This window comes from Erpetoichthys calabaricus, chromosome 8 (genome assembly GCF_900747795.2).
Source record: "Erpetoichthys calabaricus chromosome 8, fErpCal1.3, whole genome shotgun sequence".
Lineage (NCBI taxonomy): Eukaryota > Metazoa > Chordata > Cladistia > Polypteriformes > Polypteridae > Erpetoichthys > Erpetoichthys calabaricus.
This window is the reverse complement of record NC_041401.2, coordinates 38,007,291-38,027,141: the sequence shown is the minus strand read 5'-3', so window position 1 is coordinate 38,027,141 and position 19,851 is coordinate 38,007,291. Positions and strand designations below refer to the sequence as shown.

Sequence of the window (19,851 nt, the reverse complement as noted above, 5' to 3'; positions counted from 1 at the left end):
GCTAATGTGGGGGGGTGCCTAAATTCCCCATAATGGAGAAGTGTACTAAAGTCACCCTGTCCGATCACATTGTGATACGTTTGTGAGTCTCCACTCCTCTTCTCCTCCTCCTCACTGATTTCTCCTTTGTCCTGCAGAACAAAGGCTCTTGTTTTAGAGCTGTTAGCCGCTGTTTGTCTTGTCAGAGGAGGCCATGAAATCATTTTGTCAGCCTTTGACAACTTCAAAGAGGTGAATATTCTTCTTAATGTTGCTTTTGTCTTTTAACTTTACATTTTTACTGAAAAACATCATTTGTAACATTTTCCAGTTAATAACCCAATTAAAAGTTTGCTGTAAAAGTCAGCTATTGTTATTCATTTATAGTTCAATTTTACAAACCTGTTTATTCAATCAGAACTGTAGGCTCAGTACGTTTAAATAAAAGCATACATAGGGAGTGTATGGCGGTGCAGTAGTTAGTGCCAGTGTCTTGCTTTGATTTGTTTGAGTCTGTATGCTGTCCTTTTCTCTATGGAGGATTTCCTCCCAAAATTTGTGTGGTAGGTGGATTGGAGACATAAGAACTAGGCCACGTCCACATAACTATTGTTTTGTTTAAAAACACAGACATTAATCTCATTTTGTTTTGCCTTTTGTCCACACTACCCTGATGTTTTTAACCACACACAATGGAGACTTTTGAAATTATCCTCCATAGCTGTATGTTTCTAAAAATGCCAGCTCAGCACTGCAGTGTGGATGGGTGAAAACATAAGAGTTTTGAAAACGCAGACCCTAATTGCGTTCTGATTGGTTTGGTCTTATTACGTGACCTTTCCCTGATTGGGTCCTACACGTTACAATGTTTCATTCTCTTCATGGGAGAAGACCATATTCCAACATCTCTCTCTGTATAAAATCCAATGTCTGTATGTCTGTCTGCTTTTCATGAGAGTACTATTTAACGGATTTAGATCGGGCTTTTTTCTATAGTTTACCTGAACAGTCCGCCTGATTTTGTGACTTCTGTGATTGCGCCATGTATCATAGTTCGCTTGTGGTACCGATTTATTTGCACTACTGCAAGAGAGACGCAGCAGGCCGAGGGGAGGGGAGCAGAGACCTCCTCACTCACACGCCAGCCTCGAGGCATATCTTACCTCCGCTTAGCTAGCGAAAAAGACAACTACTTAACGGATTTAGATCGGGCTTTTTTCTATAATTTGCTCGAACATTCCGGTTGATTTCGCGACTTCTGTCATCGCGATAAGAATCACAATTTGCCTGCAAGAGCAAAATATTCACGCTAATCTGAGACAGAGCCTGTGGGCTAAGGGGAGGAGGAAGCGTGACGTCAGGAGTGGGGAGCTGGGCTGGGCCCTTCTCGCTGTCCTGTTTCACTAATACATAGGTGGAGCCGTGAGGCACGGCTAGTAGTGGATATAGAGGAGTTGCTATTCCGTGGTACTTGTTGTGTTGCTTGCCTGTGTACATCTAAATTGCGTTTTGTACAGTTTGAATGCTGCATACATGCACAAAAGGCAAATAAATTACCAGTCGCTACTGTTTTGTGATGAATATTATGGCCAGCGCCATGACCATTCCTTCCTGTTTCCACCAATGGACGTATTCACATTGTAGGTGAACATCTACATTTCTGTTGTTTTTGTGTGGCTGAAGATACCTTTGTAAATGATTTTCATTTAAAAATGCCATTTTAAATGAAAATGTGGTAGTGTGGATGTAGCCTTAGAATTTGCACATGTGGGGTGGGCTCTGTGAGAGACTGGTGGTCTAGACAGAGCTCTTATCTGCCTTGCGCCCACTGATTCTAGAATAGCTCTAGTCTAGCCTGACCCTGAACAGGGTTTGAGAATGTATGCATTTTATATTTTTCACTCCTTTTATTTTTGAGTCTTTTTTTCCAGTTGCAGGTTGACAAGAAGCCGAAAGTCTATTATAACATACACAGGTACAAGGCAGTCATCATCCCTGACTGGGATGGTAGCCCTATCGGATGGCAAACACATACACGCTGGGCCAACTTAGAGTCTTTGCCCTAATGTCATTACGTCAGATTGATCAAACTTCTCAAACAAAAGGGTATTTACTGGGAAAATAATGCAGACTGTGAGGTGGCAAAGCTACCTCCTACTGTGCCAAACCTCACATTTAAGATTTATTAAAATCTAGAGGTGATACCTTGTAAGGTCCATTTTCTTTGAGTTGTATGCATAGTCGCCCTGTGGTCACCTGAGTCTGTGGCTTAGGAATTTTCTCAGGTGACTCCTCATCGCCAGCCACTTAAGTCACCCCTGAGATAGCCATAAACAGACTTGAATTTTGGGTCTTCAGATTACAAGACATGGTTCTCTGCCAGCTATGCTGAAGGAGATCTCCTTTGGCCCAGCAAGTTTCTCTCAGTGATGGCATCTCTTACGTCTCTCTCTGTCAGCCTTACTCCACTCGACCTTACCCTGAGTGATTTCGGGTCAAGGAACCATCTGTCTTTGCTCAAGGCAAATCCCCACTCATATCTGCTCATCTTCCCCGAGACAGAAGTAACAGGACTCAAACTTGGAGTCATCGATTTATAAAGCAGCCTTCTCGGCCACTGTACCAAAGAAGGTCTCCCTTAGTGCAGCTGGGTAAGCTACTGTTTATAGACTGAGAGGCTCATGGCCAGTCTCTCTGTATAAAGACATTGGGGGGCTTGGGGGGGGGGGGGGGGGGGGGGGGTTTGAGCAATTTCTGGCTTGTGACAGTCAGACTAGAGCTAGTACATGCTGGGGTAACTAGAGAATGGGATGAGTTTCACCTGGTCTTTCCTTCTTTACATTTCCTCCTTTATACATTGCATTTGAAGGCTATGGGTGGTCCAGGGGCTAGGTGCTAAAGCTTTGTGTGAGGAATTGAGCAGGAGCATTGCCAAAATTCACAGTTCTGAAGATATTGTTATCAAGTTTGCTTGTGTAGCTGAGGTATAAGTTGATTCTTTTGAATTTTCCTAAAATGGCGAGTGTCATATTCAGCTTCTTCCCAGAGTCTCTGTGTTATATCATTCTGTATTGATTTTGTATTCTTTCTGTAGGTTTGTGCAGAAACACAGAGGTTTGAAAAATTAATGGAGCACTTCAAAAATGAGGATAACAACATTGATTTTATGGTATGTTTTCATTCTATAAAATAAACACTCTTCTACTGTTGCACTGAGTGTTCCTTTGGTGGGTATCAGAAAGTATATCATGAAAAGTGTAGTGTAGTCGGTACGACTGAGGAATTAAGGTAAATTAGTAATCTGTAGAGTATGTGGTATAGCATCTCCAACATCCTAGTTGAAAGCACTCGGGAATGGGATCCTTTCCTTCTGAAACCACTTTGCTTTTAAAGTTTACAAAATTTGGTTAAGCTGCCTTCAGTTTTATGTTGATCTTGTGTGAAAAACTCTTAGCTGAAACTCCTGTTTTGACAGGCGTTACTGAAATTTTCTATGATTTGTCAAGTATACCGTCCCCTTCTTGTGTCTCAGTTATTAGGATGTTGTTATTTTTGACAGAATTGAATTATGTGGTCCTAGTAGTTCAAGTAGTCCACTTAGTGCAGATTTTCTCCTGTTAGTAAACTGAAGGGGAAACAAATAAACATTTAATAAGGAAAAACACACAAACTGCAGTGGAGTCACAGATGTGTGGCAGCTGGTTTAACTCACATTTTACACTGGTCATTGGAAGATGACTCGGTCTAAAGGCTTGTTGAGGTGGGCTGTGGAGGAACTGGGGGCTCATACAACTAGCATGTGACCTGCTGGTGGCTGGCACAACTTGACTGGCTCAGGGAATTGGGAAATAACAGTTGTTTTGTTGTTACCTTTGGGGGTCAGAGTATGGGGTCAGCCATTACACAGTATAAGCCATTTCAGATTTTATTACTAAAGATAAACGCCAATGCATCATGTTACTCTGTAAACAGGATATTATGCAACTTTATTTATGTAATAAAATGAAGTAGTACTATAGTAGTAGTATTATAGTATTGTCTTGTGTACAGAATACAGTGAAATTCTTGCTTGCCCGACCAACAAGCAGTGCATCACCACTCACTAGCGCAGTGATAAACAAGAATGCATTAAAATGCAATTCCAATACAAGTAATGTAAATTCTTAAAGTCATCTCTAATATCTGTAACAATACACCACCAAAATGTATCTTTACTGCTCTTTTATTTTAGCTTTATTACCTTAGTATTGTGTCGGTGCGGATGAATACTATCAAAATGTGATTGATTTAGGGCCATACTGGTAAGACAACTTTTATTTTTCTGAAGAGAATCCTGGGGCAGAATTACAAGACACTTCACTTGTGTCACTCTGCACTTGCTAGCAGAGGACGTTTGTCATGTCAAGTTACAAACAATTGAGTTTCATATTTCACAAAGCCTTTGACCATGGAGCTTGTTGTGTTTCCAGACTTTGTGACATCCACCACAGTTTTCTTACGAATTATGATATGGACTTCCCATTTCAACTGTGGTACTAATAACATTTTTTTTTTAATTGCTTGTCTTCAGGTCGCATGCATGCAGTTTATTAATATTGTTGTTCACTCTGTGGAAGATATGAACTTCAGAGTGCATCTGCAGTACGAATTTACAAAGTTGTCTCTGGATGAATACCTGGATGTGAGTATCCGTGGCATTTTATTTATGTGTGTGACTTACTGATGTAATAATACATGTGTCACTTTATTACAGACGTTTAATTAAGTTAGTGCAATGTAAAAGTGATTGAATCATACCAATCTATGTAAATAATTTTTAAAATGTTGTACCTGTGGATACTGAGCTCATTTACAGTTTCTATCTATCTATCTATCTATCTATCTATCTATCTATCTATCTATCTATCTATCTATCTATCTATCTATCTATCTATTATATAGTGCCTTTCATATCTATCTATCTATCTATCTATCTATCTATCTATCTATCTATCTATCTATCTATTATATAGTGCCTTTCATATCTATCTATCTATCTATAGTGCCTTTCATATCTATCTATCTATCTATCTATCTATCTATCTATCTATCTATCTATCTATCTATCTATCTATTATATAGTGCCTTTCATCTATCTATCTATCTATCTATCTATCTATCTATCTATCTATCTATCTATCTATCTATCTATCTATCTATCTATCTATCTATTATATAGTGCCTTTCATATCTCTCTATCTATCTATCTATCTATCTATCTATCTATCTATCTATCTATCTATCTATCTATCTATCTATCTATCTATCTATTATATAGTGCCTTTCATATCTCTATCTATCTATCTATCTATCTATCTATCTATCTATCTATCTATCTATCTATCTATCTATCTATCTTTAGTGCCTTTCATATCTATCTATCTATCTATCTATCTATCTATCTATCTATCTATCTATCTATCTATCTATCTATCTATCAATCAGTTGACTGTTATCTCTACATCGGTCCATTGTGTCCAATGCTGCATTTCTACTAATGGCTGTGCCCTCTGATACACAACCACCTGGAGTGGGTTCAGAAGTTAGATTCAAGATTTGTCAGTTACTGTAATATGTCCGTGTTCGACCTACACGGTACGATTGATGTCTGCCTCTCCTTATTTAACAGAAGCTGAAACACACCGAGAGTGACAAACTGCAGGTGCAGATTCAGGCTTATCTGGATAATGTGTTTGATGTGGGTGCTCTCCTGGAAGATGCCGAGACAAAGAATGCTGCCTTGGAGCGAGTCGAAGAGCTTGAAGAAAACATTTCACATGTAGGCACATTCATCTCTCCATCTTTCTCCGCAGATTGCTTAGGCTACAATGACTCTTTTCTTGGGGCAGCTGGCTGGTACTACACTCAGATAACATTGTCTTTGTTTTCCTATTATCTTCTTGTCACAAAATATGATAAAGAGGAAGCAGTCTATGTGCTAGCCATAACTCTATCTCTGAGCTCAGAATGGAGAATGCAGTAGTTGAAAGCCTAAGATGACCTGTGCCAGTGCCATTTGATTGAATGTATTAAAGGCCTAACAAAACAATACAGAGCTCTACATTTATATATTTATATATTAACTGACTTAACAAAGCACAAAGCAGGATAAATGTCTTATTTTGGGTCATTTACTAATTCAGTAACCGGGTCTGAACTCTTTAGGGTCCAGGTCCTAAACTCGTAGGCCACACTGCCTGCTGGGTAGCATTAAGAAGCTCCATGTTATCACCTGGCACCTTAGCAAACGGGACACGAATTTTAAAATTATAATTAGCTGGTGGCAATTAGAGGTGGCAGAGAGCCTGATCTGCTCTGAGAAGCTTTGGCCCACTGTTGCCAAGATCCAGCTCAGATTGGTGTGGACTGCATATATGCGTATGGCTGTAGTTTAGTTGTTTAAATGCTCAGTACACTAAGACTCTAGTCAGAAATGTTTGTTTGTATTTGTGTTTTCTTTCATTTGGTTTTCAGCCTTCAAAATAAAATGAGTTTAGTAGCCTAACCTGCTTTACTATAGTTTTTACCTCCAGAAGAAAACAACTTATGTGTGATGGCTGTTGATGTCAAGAAAACAGAAGGAGAGATGCTGATGGTTATCCATCTGATTGTTTCATTTGTACACTTTATTGATTTGTGACTATTTGGCTTTGTAGGCTACTATAAAGCTTGAGTAGTCTCATCATATACAAGCATAAAAGCCTATGAGTCCTTGTAACCAACTGCTTGATTATATTAAAATTTTCAGTCTTTAATCCCAGTGATCATTCATAGAAATTATAGGGTGGTCCAGATCTAATTATGCTATTTTCATTACGCTATAACTTATTAAGTTTATTACATAGAGAATTCACAGCACCTGCCCTGCACATAGAGATTTCACTTCAAATTCTTTTTGTTGCCGATAGATGGCTGCTCTTGCCCTGCATTCCAAAATGGCGGGGAGACGGTTGTCAGTCGAACACTTGCATAATTAGATCTGGACTACCCTGTATTATGGATTGTTTTTATTTCTGTGTTCGTCCCCTTCTGCAGTAAAATCTAATATTACTTTTTCTAGATGGCAGAAAAACTCCAGGATACTGAAAATGAAGCCATGGCCAAGATTGTAGAGCTGGAGAAACAGCTTATGCAGAAGAATAAAGATCTGGACTCTCTCAGGGTAAGCTGCATTACGGCCCTCTTTCAGTAATACCAAGCATCAGCTACTCAAGTGATTTCACAGAAAAATGTCAAATGCTGGCGTGTCTGGGAACCAGCAGCGAGACTGTTACGCTCCCATCTTGATCTGGAGGCGCTTGCAAGGCTTAAATACCACCCTATTGCTACAATTTTTTACCACCTACATGAAATTGATTAATAATGGGGCCAATGTCATAATTATAGTATTTTACCATTTTCTAGCTTTTCATTTTGTTTTTGACATTTTTAGTCATTTTTTTCCTCCATTTTTCTTATGACAACATTTTGTACACTGCAAAAAATGAAATCTAAGCAAGTGAAACATGTTTATATCATGGCATCAAATCTTGTTTTCCTTATTATAAGAATTATTGACTTACTAAAAAAAAAGCTTGCATTTATGATTATTTAGTTTACTTTAAGAAATCTTGTCAAGTAAATTTTGCATACTCTTTTGACAGATTTCTTTGCTAAATAAAAGCACCACATCTCCCGTTTAAAGTGTTTTAGTCTAGTTTTAGCAAATGCATTTTTTGCAGTGTGATAGTTTTTGTGTGATGTTTATGGCTATTATGCTTTTTGCTTAATACATGACAAATTATGTCATATTAGATGATGACGTACAATACTCAGAATCCAAGCTTTGGATATTTAGAAAACACTACCTCTTGCTGAAGAAGCAATGCTTAAGGCGTAACTACGCCATCCATCCAACCATCCATCCATCCTCTTCCGCTTATCCAAGGTCGGGTTGCGGTGCCAGCAGCTTGAGCAGAGATGCCCAGACTTCCCTCTCCCCGGCCACTTCTTCTAGCTCTTCCGGGAGAATCCCGAGGCGTTCCCAGGCCAGTCGAAAGACATAGTCCCTCCAGCGTGTCCTGGGTCTTCCCCAGGGCCTCCTCCCGGTTAGACGTACCCAGAACACCTCACCAGGGAGGCGTCCAGGAGGCATCCTGATCAGATGCCCGAGCCACCTCATCTGATTCCTCTCGATGTGGAGGAGCAGCGGCTCTACTCTGAGCCCCTCCCGGATTACTGAGCTTCTCACCCTATCTTTAAGGGAGAGCCCAGACACCCTGCGGAGGAAACTCATTTCATCCGCTTGTATTCGCGATCTCGTTCTTTCGGTCACTGCCCATAGCTCATGACCATAGGTGAGGGTAGGAACATAGATCGACCGGTAAATTGAGAGCTTTGCCTTGTGGCTCAGCTCCTTTTTCACCACAACAGACCGATGCAGAGCCCTCATCACTGTGGACGCTGCACTGATCCGCCTGTCGATCTCCCGCTCCATTCTTCCCTCACTCATGAACAAGACCCTGACATACTTGAACTCCTCCACTTGGGGCAGGATCTCGCTCCAAACCCTGAGAGGGCACTCCACCCTTTTCCGGCTGAGGACCATGGTCTCGGATTTGGAGGTGCTGATTCCCATCCCAGCCGCTTCACACTCGGCTGCAAACCAATCTAGAGAGAGCTGAAGATCACGGCCTGATGAAGCAAACAGGACAACATCATCTGCAAAAAGCAGTGATCTAACTAGGCCTCAAATAGCAAATAAGCCTTAAAGTTAAAAAAAAAAACAAAAAAACAAAATTAAAAAAAGCAAATCTCTTGAAAATGCCTCACCTGCGGGAGAGCTGTGTTAACTCCAGCTGGAATCCCACAAGGAATCTTTATAAAAGACTTATTAACAAAAAGTAAAAGACAGCAACTTGTTTAGCCCCTTGCTGCCTGAATGTACTTACAGATGCTAAATTAAGTGGAGATTGTTAATCTGAATATAACACACAAGCAAACAATAAGCTGGTACGTATTTTTATCGTAGCTCATCTTATCTCAAATTTTGACAGTTTCTCAAAATTAACAGCCAAAATCCACGTGTACAGCTCCACCAATACTTGGCTTCCATCAGGTAGATGTACTTTCCACTAGGACTGCTAGATGGCGTCACCGTTACTTCTAATACGATCCATGGTACGTATCGAATACGCATCAACCAGCATTGGCGAGATACATACACCACCTCGGCTACATTCAGGCCGGAAACGGTTTAAAGTGATTTCACGACAATCATCTACAAGGGGTTAAAACAGCAACAAAAAAGGTTTGTAAAAAGGCAATCCAAAGTAACCACAAGTCAAAATCCTTATACAGACCAAAAAATGTCAAAAAGCCAGTAAACACAAAGAGTAGCAGTAGCAGGAGAAAAGACACCAAACCACCAGCTCATACAGTGTACCTCAGAGGGTCTGCAAATCCCATGAGCCCCTCAAGCCCCATGAGCCCCATGTTTTAGGGAACGACTCACAAAATATATGGAACTCTGTCTAGATGAGCTTGTGGAGCCGATTGGCCAGAGCCATACTGTCTGTAGAGCCCTCAGATAATTCTCTTCTAGGACATTTAGCCCTCATGGTGGTCCGTACCTGTCTATACTACTTGCATGGATTTTTCCTCCTTTCCAAAACCCTTGATGGGACCCCACCAAATTGTCAGACTAATTCAGGTTTCCCAGTTTACCTAACTCACTCATTGTTGGCATACGTAATGAAATTGAATTGTAATGAAAGAATTTAGACAAAGAGTTGAGAGTGAGAGTCCACTGAGACGACTGCAGTGCCAGTTTAGTCTTTTAGGAGCCTTTGATGGATTTATTAGTGAACGAAATAAGAGACACAAGTTGCAAGTCTCATAATTATCACAAGGCTCCAGTGGCCTACCCTTCCATCTTCCTTTAATTAATTAACACGCCATCAGTGAGCAAGAGCACTTGCACAGATTCTCAGCTCTATCGCAGGTTTTCAGATCACGCTGACTGATTTGTTTCCAAATGAGTAACATCGACACATTGAACTGAGGAACATCAAACATTTACATGTAAATTATGGCAAATCATTCATATTTCAGACTTGAGTTTGTGACAATCTTTAGCTTTCCTCCTTGTCCCAAATGAGCAGATTGATCCCTGCTTGTCCTCTGCCCAACAGGACGTTTACAAAGATGCCAGTACCCAGGTGCACACGCTGCGGAGAATGGTGAAGGAGAAAGATGAAGCGATCCAAAGGCAATCCAATCTTGAAAAAAAGATTCACGAACTGGAGAAGCAAGGCACAATAAAAATCCAAAAGAAAGGGGATGGGGACATTTCGATTCTTCCTTCAATGCAACAAGGGGCAGTGGCAGTGGCAGTGGCAGTGGCCGGTGGATCTGATGCAGCCACTGGTTCGGTGCCAGGCTCACACTTTACTCCCGCTGGCACAGTGTCGACAGTGTTGCCCCCTCCACCTCCACCACCAGTGCCTGGGGCTGGTGAGTTCTTTTCTAATTCTTCTACTAACCTTCATTAGCTGTTAATGGCTGAAAGCCTTTCACTTGGGAATGGTACTGGGTTTAGACCTCCCATGGTCAATAGATTAATGGAAGATAATAAGCTTACTAGCAGTCTGGTAGCCTGTAGGCCTGCTGATTAATGAGGCTTGTACCGCCAGTCTTGTTACTTTGACTGGTCACATGTACTGCTTTTCTTTTTTAGATTTAATTCTGACCTTGTTCTGACCCTTGAAATTTTTCCTTACGTTACATTGATGAAATAATTAGGTCATAGGGGTGGGATTGGGGGCTTTGGATTTTGATCGCTTTCATGTTTTTCCATTTTTCAGTGCCAAATGGGCCATCGGCTGCACCCCCACCCCCACCACCTCCTCCACCACCCCCTCCTCCTCCTCCACCTCCTCCTCCACCTCCGCCCCCTCTTCCTCCAGGTCCAGCAATCGAAGCCTCACCACCACCTGCTCCTCCTCCTCCTCCTGCAGCACCCCCATTACCTGGCTCAGGATCCCCCACCGTTATCTTCAACTCAGGGTTAGCAGGTAAGACCACCACAAACAGTGGCTGCGACTCAGGGATTTATTTTTTTTTTTTAAGTGTCCTCTCTTCTGCTCATTAAAAGGCACTATATGCTGATTTTAACACACAACTGTTACTGTTTAATTTAAGAGAGAAAAGGTTTCATTTATCTTTCAGCTGGGGAGGTTTGCACGTCGTAAATTAACATAGTGGGCAAACATTTAGATATTTTGTGAAACAGTTATCAGAAAATGATGGGGTAAGACATAAGTCACAAATCAATGTACAATAATACACAGGGATAATAATATTAGGGATCTGCACTGGCAATCGGAAGGTTGCCGGTTCGAATCCCGTAAATGCCAATAGGGACTCTGCTCTGTTGGGCAAAGCCCTTAACCTGCAAATGCTGAGTGCTTTGAGTAGTGAGAAAAGCGCTATATAAATGCAAAAAATTATTATTATTATTATTACACAATACTGTAGTAACTGAGCGGCCTGTCTTTAGTCAGCCAGTTCATCTTTTCGTTTTCTGAAGGTGTCCCAGCAGCACTGAGCATTAGGGTATGGACCAGTCCATCACAGGACACACTCACGCACTCCCCCATTCTCACTCACACCCAGACATTTATGAGTTTTCAGGTAACCTAACCTGCAAGTCCTTCATATGTCACCAGAGACAACACACAATGTCACATGGAGAACGTGCAAGCTTCTCACAGACAGTGCGTGACCAGGCTTGGAGTGGAACTAAGATCTATGGTGCTACTCTATAGAACTAGTAACCAGTATGCTTTTTCACTATTAAAAATGTGGGTCATTCAAAATACAGTAAAACCTCGATTATCCGTCAGCGTCGGGACAGAGGGCATGACGGAGAAGAGAAGAGACAGATAACGGAACAGCTACTTTAAAAATGATGTACTGTAGATTAGCAAATAGTCATATTTATTTACAAAACAAAATATATAATAGTATTAACAAAATTAATTAATCCATATAATATTGTAACGACCAGCATAATAAGGAACACAGCTCAATGGTAATGGAGTTTTCTGCGTTTTACTTGGAATCTTTGGGTGCCCTGTCTTAGGCCAGGTTTATACTTCACGCGACGCGACACACACTCCAGCGGACGCTCCTGCTATGCAAGCGTTGTACTGTTCATACTTGCGCGCGTACTTTACATAAATCTGGAGGAATCCACCAGGTGGCAGTGCGAGATAACATCACGGTGAGAACAGGTTCAGCTTCGCTGTGTTGTGAATTGCCTGAAACACCCATTAAACTCTGATGACACCTTATCGCAATATCTCTGAAAAGTATGTTTAATGATTAAATCCATCAGTCCAGGGATGTGTCCATTCCAGATAGCATTGGGCAGAAACAATCCCTGGATGGGGCATCAGCATACAAGCACTCACATACACTGGAGTCATTTTAGTGTCACCAAATCTGCATATCTTTGGAAGGAAACCGGAGCACTCGGTGGAAACCCAGCAGGAAAACATGAGAACTCCAGGGAACACCAGCGACGTGACGCTCTGCGAGACAGCAGCGCTAACGCTCCGCCACTGTGTCACCCCATGTGTGTAATTATTAACAGTGTTCATTATTTAAACGAAATTAACAATTTACCTGTAAAATTATGGAAGAAGATGATCCGCTGTGGTGACCCCTAACGGGAGCAGCCAGAAGAAGAAGAAGGATTTATCTGTAAAATGTAACATACATACTTTAATGCATTTCCTCATGATATAATTCTAAGGATTCTAAATGTGCAGAGAGTTGGAATATCATACATTTAATGTGTTCAGTCTGGCGATCTGTTTCTGTTTGCCACTGCTGTCAGGTGAGGAGGAAGCCCCAGAAAAAAAAGATGGCACAAAAGATGGTATGTGAGACTTTTAAAACGTATCGTGTCATTACAATCGGGATTATGTGACGCTTGAATATAAAAGCACCACAAATGCATTTGTATGTCAGCATTTTGCTTCACCACATCGAGCCATTCATCAAACATCGAAGCGCGCACATCAGAGGCTCTCTGTCACATGTAGATAGTAACCAGAGACTCTGACGTCACGTTCCAACTTTATCACACTGTGCCCCCCGACTTTTTGCTGGTACTGCAACTCGTGCACACATCGCGTTAATTTCTGAGGACCTGCTCAGAGGACGTGTCAAATGAACGCTGGGAACGCGTGGCAGCCATGATGCGTGTACGTACGCGTTCTGAGCGTGAAGTATAAATGAGCCCTTATACTCTGTATCTGGGTTATGGAGCAGCACACCTCTAAAATGATATAAAAAAGAAAGCTATCCCACCAAACAGCTTATCTCCTGCCGTTCATGTTCCTTTTTTCTCTATACCACAAACACTCCTGCTTATTGTCTCCAGACTCCTTACTCAAAACTTCCTTCCGCCGCACCTTCCCTTTTCTCCTAAACTCTCCTGTCACTCGTCTCCTAAGATGCGTGTTCGCCCCTCACAGAACAGAAGCCCTTCACCCAGGTCCATTATTTACAGCTTTCATTACACACTTTCTCTTCCCAACAGCACATCACAAGCTGCAAGCATGTCACAATATATTAACAAATCATAATATAACAGAAATTACAGGAGAACATTAATATTAACACATTAACAGTACCATCAGCGGTTTCCATTTTCAATACGTTTTTCAATTTTGTCGGCATCACGCTTTATATCGTTCACTGTTGTTCTTTCTACTCGAAAATTGAAGCAATACTTGAAGCACTTTTGCCATTTCATAAAATGTTTAATAATTTCAGCTTTTTGTGACAATTCCGACACCACATGCTTACATTTATCAGCCATAACAATGTATAGTGGATTAATTATAATAAAAGAGAAAAGTTACAAAATGCAATTAAAACTGAAGGTACGTAACTGACACTGTGATTTCAAAATGCGGCCCGACACTGTGGTGCTGGGGAAGACCACTACGCGCTAGCAGAAGGGAGAGTTGTTCTAATGTGCAGAGCTCGCAGCGTACCGCACAGCAGTAGTAGTAGTACAGTAATAGGTAGGCCCCAGCGGTTAATCGAGGTTTTACTGTACCATATAATTTTGTGAAGACCCCATAAAACAGTCTTAATAAAAATATCTTTGATTATTTTTATAATTGAAAAAGTAAAAGTAGTAATAAGCAGATTATCCTGGGCAGCACAGTGGTTAACAATACTGCCTCAGAGATCCTGGGTCCAAGCCCCCTTTCTGGTTATCGTCTGTGTGCAGTTTGCATGTTCTCTCCATGTCTACATGGGTTTTCCTCCCACATCCCTAATGATTTCCATGTTAGTTACTTGGTAGTCCCAAACTGGCCCACAGTGAGAGTGGGTGTTTATGTGAATGGACCCTAGATGGGCTAGTACCCTGTCTCCAGCTTTGTAGCCACTGCTGCCAGTATAGGCTTCAGCTCCCTGCAGCTTGGATCAAATAGGTTTGAGAACATTATGTCATGAGCAGGTAGTAGTCATTCTTTCTAATGTTATTCATGAAAACAATAATCAATTTACTAAGAGTAGTTCAAACATGTCAGCACATTCAAAATTCAAACACTCACTGACCATCAGCTTGTCCTGGTAAGGGTCATTGTGGCAACTGGTGAAGCTGCACAGACCAGGCGGGCCTATAGCTAGCAACAGTCTCCAGATATTTCTGGGGAATCCCCCCATTGCATGCTGGTATTGGTTTGGTACACACCCCCTGTGAGTAATTGGATGGGGGTGTCATCACTGCACACCTGACCACCTCAGCTGCCTCCTTTTGATCTGCAGAGGCAGTAGTTGTGCTCTGAGGTTGTCCCTCATTGCTGAAGTCCTCACTGAGTCACAAAGAGTGAGCCAGATAACACTGCTCTGAATGAATGCTCTGAAGCCTGGTCTTCATGTTTGCTGCTTGTTCTGACAATTTTATTTATAAGGCTCGTAATTATGGGTGAGTATGGGGACTGACGCTGAATTGCCAGTTTATTAGGTACATCACCACGGGTGTGCAGAATGTCATCTCAGAATGTACCACTTGTCATCCCTGAACTCGAATGGACTGCAACAGCCAAAGATCATGGCGGGTACCAGTGTTGTCAGTGAAAAATAAGACAGTGCTTCTGTGGTGGGCACAAAAGCAACAAACATGGACCATTGAAGGGTGGAAACAAATTGCATGATTGGGCAAACCCAGTTTTCTTTTTGGACCATGCTAATGGAAGGAAAATAATTTGGTACAAGCAGCATGAGTTAATGGAGCCAATCTTTTTGGTGTCTTTGTATAGACTGCAATGTTGCAATAAAGGTGGAATACGTTCCAACGGGATTTCTCTTGGTTTTATTTTTTTATTACACAAAACCTGCCATATTGGCGAGGGTGTGTAGACTTTTTATATCCACTGTAGCAGTTTGATGGTGTGGACAAGGCACTGATACCCACTGAGGAGCCTCTTATCTGAACACTGTTCCTGACCTAATAGTTACAAGTTATCCACACTTGGATGGAGATTTAAAGCACAATAACGCACCATGTCACTTCGAACTTATCATACATAGCAGCAAGTCTTCATTGCTTTAGTGGCCTTCACAAGCCCCTGAATGTCAGCCCTATTGAGCATCTTTGGGATGAGGTGGAAAAGGCTGTTTGCAGTAAGACTTTGAAGTCATCCATTCTGCAGGAATTCCACAAAACAGCCATTTCTGCATGGTAAAGCATTTCTGAACAACACACTAAGCATCGGGTGGGATCCAGGCCCAGTGTATGCAGTTCTGAAGGCCAAAGGAGGCACACTACACTACACTGTTTGGTGGATGTTCCTAATAAACTGGCAACTCTGACTGTTACACTTGATCATCAGAGTTTTGCACAATTCCCACGCAACTCCTCCTCCATCATTAATCCCTTGGTCAGTGTCTTGAGCTTCTTTACTCACTTCAACTTGTGAGCAAGACCTCGACTGCTGCTTCCTTCTAACCTGTAGAGAGCAGCAAGCTACTATTTTCCAGAAGCAGAATACGATGTTAGAATTGGTTGATGCTCATTCTGATTAAAACATGTCATACCCAGCTACCATCCCTTTGTACAGCAGAGACTGAAATTTGATGATGCCAGGAGGAGAGTGCCATCCTCAGACAACAACTGACAGATATCAAACATGGACACTTGAAAGTTCTGCTTGCACCTCTTGACACCCATCCAAAAATTCACAACAGAACAGGAGTCGAGATACACCCTAGACAGAATTCCATGCTTACTTTAAATTAAAGGCAAGCCCCTGGAATCCCATATTCCTATAGATTACACAGACTTAAATATGTAGACTGTACTGAAAAGAACTCCCTTCCTTCCTCATATGTCTGTTAAATTGCAAAGATTTGCTCTGGGCCATGACTGCTATTCTTCCAAAGCCCAGTTATCTTCCAATGTCCATTCTAGTACACAATGGCAGGTTTTCCCAAGGTGTCACTTCTGGTCACTTGAACATAACCTCCTAAACACAGAGACCACCATTACTGCCTGGCACTTTCCCCACTTTCCACAGCAAATCCCACTCCTCTTAGATATCCTGTAGAGACCAGGCGACTCACATAGTGAAGGAGCAACAAATAGCCTCCATGTGGCTAGTCGGAGGGGTTTTCTAAAGACTTTATTTTAATTATCAATGCAGACATCTAGGAAAATCCAGAATTGTTATCACTGTATGCTTGTTTTGATTTTAGTTGACTTTTTACTGCTTTATTCAGCGTAACAGTCAGGCTGCATTTGAAATTTCAAGTTGTGGAGCTCAGTGCAGTCGGGCTGATCTTGTGTTGTCTTTTCTCTGAGTAATAATTTCTTGCCTTCTTTTTTATCTTTTCTGCGCCTATAAAGAGGGACCCATCAAGCTTTTCTGTAGGTTTCTCTGGTGTTTTCTGTGTTGTGTTGTGTTGTGCTGTATCGTGTGTGTGTGTGATGAATGCCTTTATTGCTATATTCATTATAAAATGAGAACCATTAGAAAGCTGGGAAACCGGGGCTAATTAATGAGCCAGAAAATGTTATCAGAATGAGATGCCTGGGTGATTGTCTCTGACTTGGGGACTTTGTTCTCCCTGATACTGATTTATAATGAAAATAGCATCTTTCTGTGTTAGCATCTGTGAGTCTTTAAAAAAGATGCCTGAGCAAGACGAGAGACGCCTGCTATTGCCAAGTCATGTTGTAATTTGATTTCTTCCTAGTAAATAAAATATTTTAATAGACATTTATATATATATATATATATGTATTTATTTATTTATATGTGTGTTTATTCTAATGAAGGAAACATGTACAGTGGCATTAAAAGATTATAGAGGCAAATGGAAAGTGGAAATCCAACATATTAGTAGTAATATTAATATTGTCACATGTGTAAAGTACAGTGAAATTCTTGCTTGAATTTTCAGCATGCAACATTTTGATAATTAAGGTCTGTTACTTCTGCGGTGGGCTGGCGCCCTGCCCGAGGTTTGTTTCCTGCCTTGCGCCCTGTGTTGGCTGGGATTGGCTCCAGCAGACCCCCATGACCCTGTAGTTAGGATATAGCGAGTTGGATAATGGATGGATGGTTGGAGGTCTGTTACTTTAAATAGTTCTCAAACAATAATTAAACAAAAAGATCCATTGTCATTTGGCCTCCATGCATTTTGTTAAGGTCCCAAAAGTTACCTGTTCCCAGTGTACCGTAAATGGAAACACATCCTGGGTAGCGGAGCCTCAACTAAACACTTGCAGCCCTGCCACCTTTAGGCCCCTAAGGCAGCTGTCTATTCTCCTCCCCATCTTCTTTCTACATTTATTTATTTAGCCAACGCTTTTATCCAAAAGTGACTTGCAACATTTGAGATACAACTGGTTCCATTTCTTTTGTTTTTCTAATTGGAGCCCAGGCAGGTGAAGTGACCTGCTCAGGGTCGCACAGCGTCAGAGGCAGGATTTGAACCCACAACTTCATGGTTTGAAGTCTTGAGCCTTAACCACTGCACCACACGTCTTTCTTGAGCACACTATGATCTTAAATGTGGCGTCTTGGTCATCCTTCTTTTTAAGTACTCCACCTCGCTAGCAGAAAGCAGCAGGACATTGAAGCAGAGCTAAGTTTTTCTACACCAAGCAGTTAAAAGAATGCCAAAAAAATACAAAACTGCGTCAGGACACACACTGTTAATCATTCCTATGTTTTATGCAAATTCTGTAAACTTTATTTTAATGACAACAACAAAATATCATAAAACAGCAGCAGTCAAACACATTAAACAAGACCAACAATGTCCCGTTTAAGCAGACGAGTAGTGGATGGAATAAATGCCAAGGTGAGCAATTCTCCGAGCTAAATAGCAGTCTTGTTCTGCCATGTAAATGTGAAATGTTGATACCTGACCCTGTAGGAAGTGCACAGCTGGCTTTGATTTGCCAGTAAAAGCACAACGACAAATGTGAACAGTGTGTCCAAGCATGGACTGGCATAAGGAGGCAAAGCAAGTTCCTGAACTTTAACTGACTCCCATACTTCCTGAGAACATGTAACCATTTACAAGGATATTTAATATTCCAGGTCACAAACTGTAATTCCAGTTGCACTCAGAAAATGTTATTGATAAGCCATATTGTGATGATAATTCTGCAGCTCCTGGTAATGCTCCATTTTAAATGCTGTGACAACAAAGCATTTCAGTCCCTTGAGCCTTCCACTGTTCTCAGCTTCAGGCCGCAGCACTGGCAGATCGCATGGTATGGCTGGCACAACCTCATCTTTAAGGAATCTTTGGTTAGGGCAATAAACTTCACTGAGAGATTGAGTGCTGCGAGATGACTTCATTGGCCAGGAGTTCAAAAGAACCAAGCAACATTTCTTCCACTTGGCTTGATTCTGACCTTCGTTTGAGTCTCACTGTGGATCTGACAACACTTAACTTGGACTTTGTTTTTTATTTTTTATACTAGGGGGCTCTGCCCCCTGCTCGCTTCACTCGCCAACCGCCGGGTTTGGTTAACCGGATATACAATTTAAAGAGATTGTTATTTTCATGGGAATTGTTACATTGACAATGACATTGTCCACACAGTAATTAATATATGACAGCACAGATGAAGTATATGTCTCTAAGTCTGTCTGATGAAAAAATATATTCCAGTCTGTTTGTTCAAAGCAGTCCTGGAGTTGGCAAATGGCAGCTTCAGGCCAAACTTTAACAGTCTTACTAATTGGATTAGTACTGTTGATAAGGGCTGGAACAAGAAACAAAGAGAAATGATCAGACTGGCCGAGGTGGGGGCGTGGAATGACCTTATAGGCGTCTTTTATGTTTGTATAGACGTGGTCTAAGGTATTTTCCCCTCTTGTTTTACAATGTACATGCTGATAAAATCTGGGGAATACATCCTTAAGATTCGCTGGATTAAAATCCCCAGCAATGATAAAAACTGCATCAGGGTGCGAGTTCTGTTGTTTACTGATAACGTCAAACAAGTTTTCAAGCGCTGACTTAACATTAGCCTGAGGAGGTATGTATACTGCCGTAACAATAACGACGGTATGTCCTCTCAGTAGGTAAAACGGTCGGCATCTTAGCATCAGATATTCCACATCCGGACAACAAAACTTGTTGATTGTAGTTATATTAGTGCACCAAGCATTATTAGTATAGACACACAGTCCTCCACCTGTTTTCTTACCGGAATCGGGGGTTCGATCGGCTCGATGGAGCGTGCAACCTGCAAGTTCAACTGCTGTGTCCGGTATGGTGGAATCCAGCCACGTCTCCGAA

General features: G+C 41.4%; 1 protein-coding gene across 7 annotated transcripts in view; it reads left to right on the top strand.

The window, feature by feature from the left end:
* The window catches only part of fmnl2a (formin-like 2a), a 363,272-nt gene that overhangs the window by 303,993 nt on the left and 39,428 nt on the right, over window positions 1-19,851 (top strand). For 4 of the 7 annotated variants that reach the window (XM_028806464.2, XM_028806465.2, XM_028806467.2 and 1 more), the window contains exons 9-16: window positions 138-231; window positions 3,074-3,148; window positions 4,550-4,660; window positions 5,648-5,797; window positions 7,079-7,180; window positions 10,191-10,512; window positions 10,863-11,072; window positions 16,934-16,954. In XM_028806464.2, the coding sequence (XP_028662297.1) occupies window positions 138-231; window positions 3,074-3,148; window positions 4,550-4,660; window positions 5,648-5,797; window positions 7,079-7,180; window positions 10,191-10,512; window positions 10,863-11,072; window positions 16,934-16,954 (1,085 nt within the window). The remainder of the gene's footprint in view (window positions 1-137; window positions 232-3,073; window positions 3,149-4,549; window positions 4,661-5,647; window positions 5,798-7,078; window positions 7,181-10,190; window positions 10,513-10,862; window positions 11,073-16,933; window positions 16,955-19,851) is intronic. The other 3 variants (XM_028806468.2, XM_028806470.2, XM_028806471.2) reach the window with 1 other exon arrangement.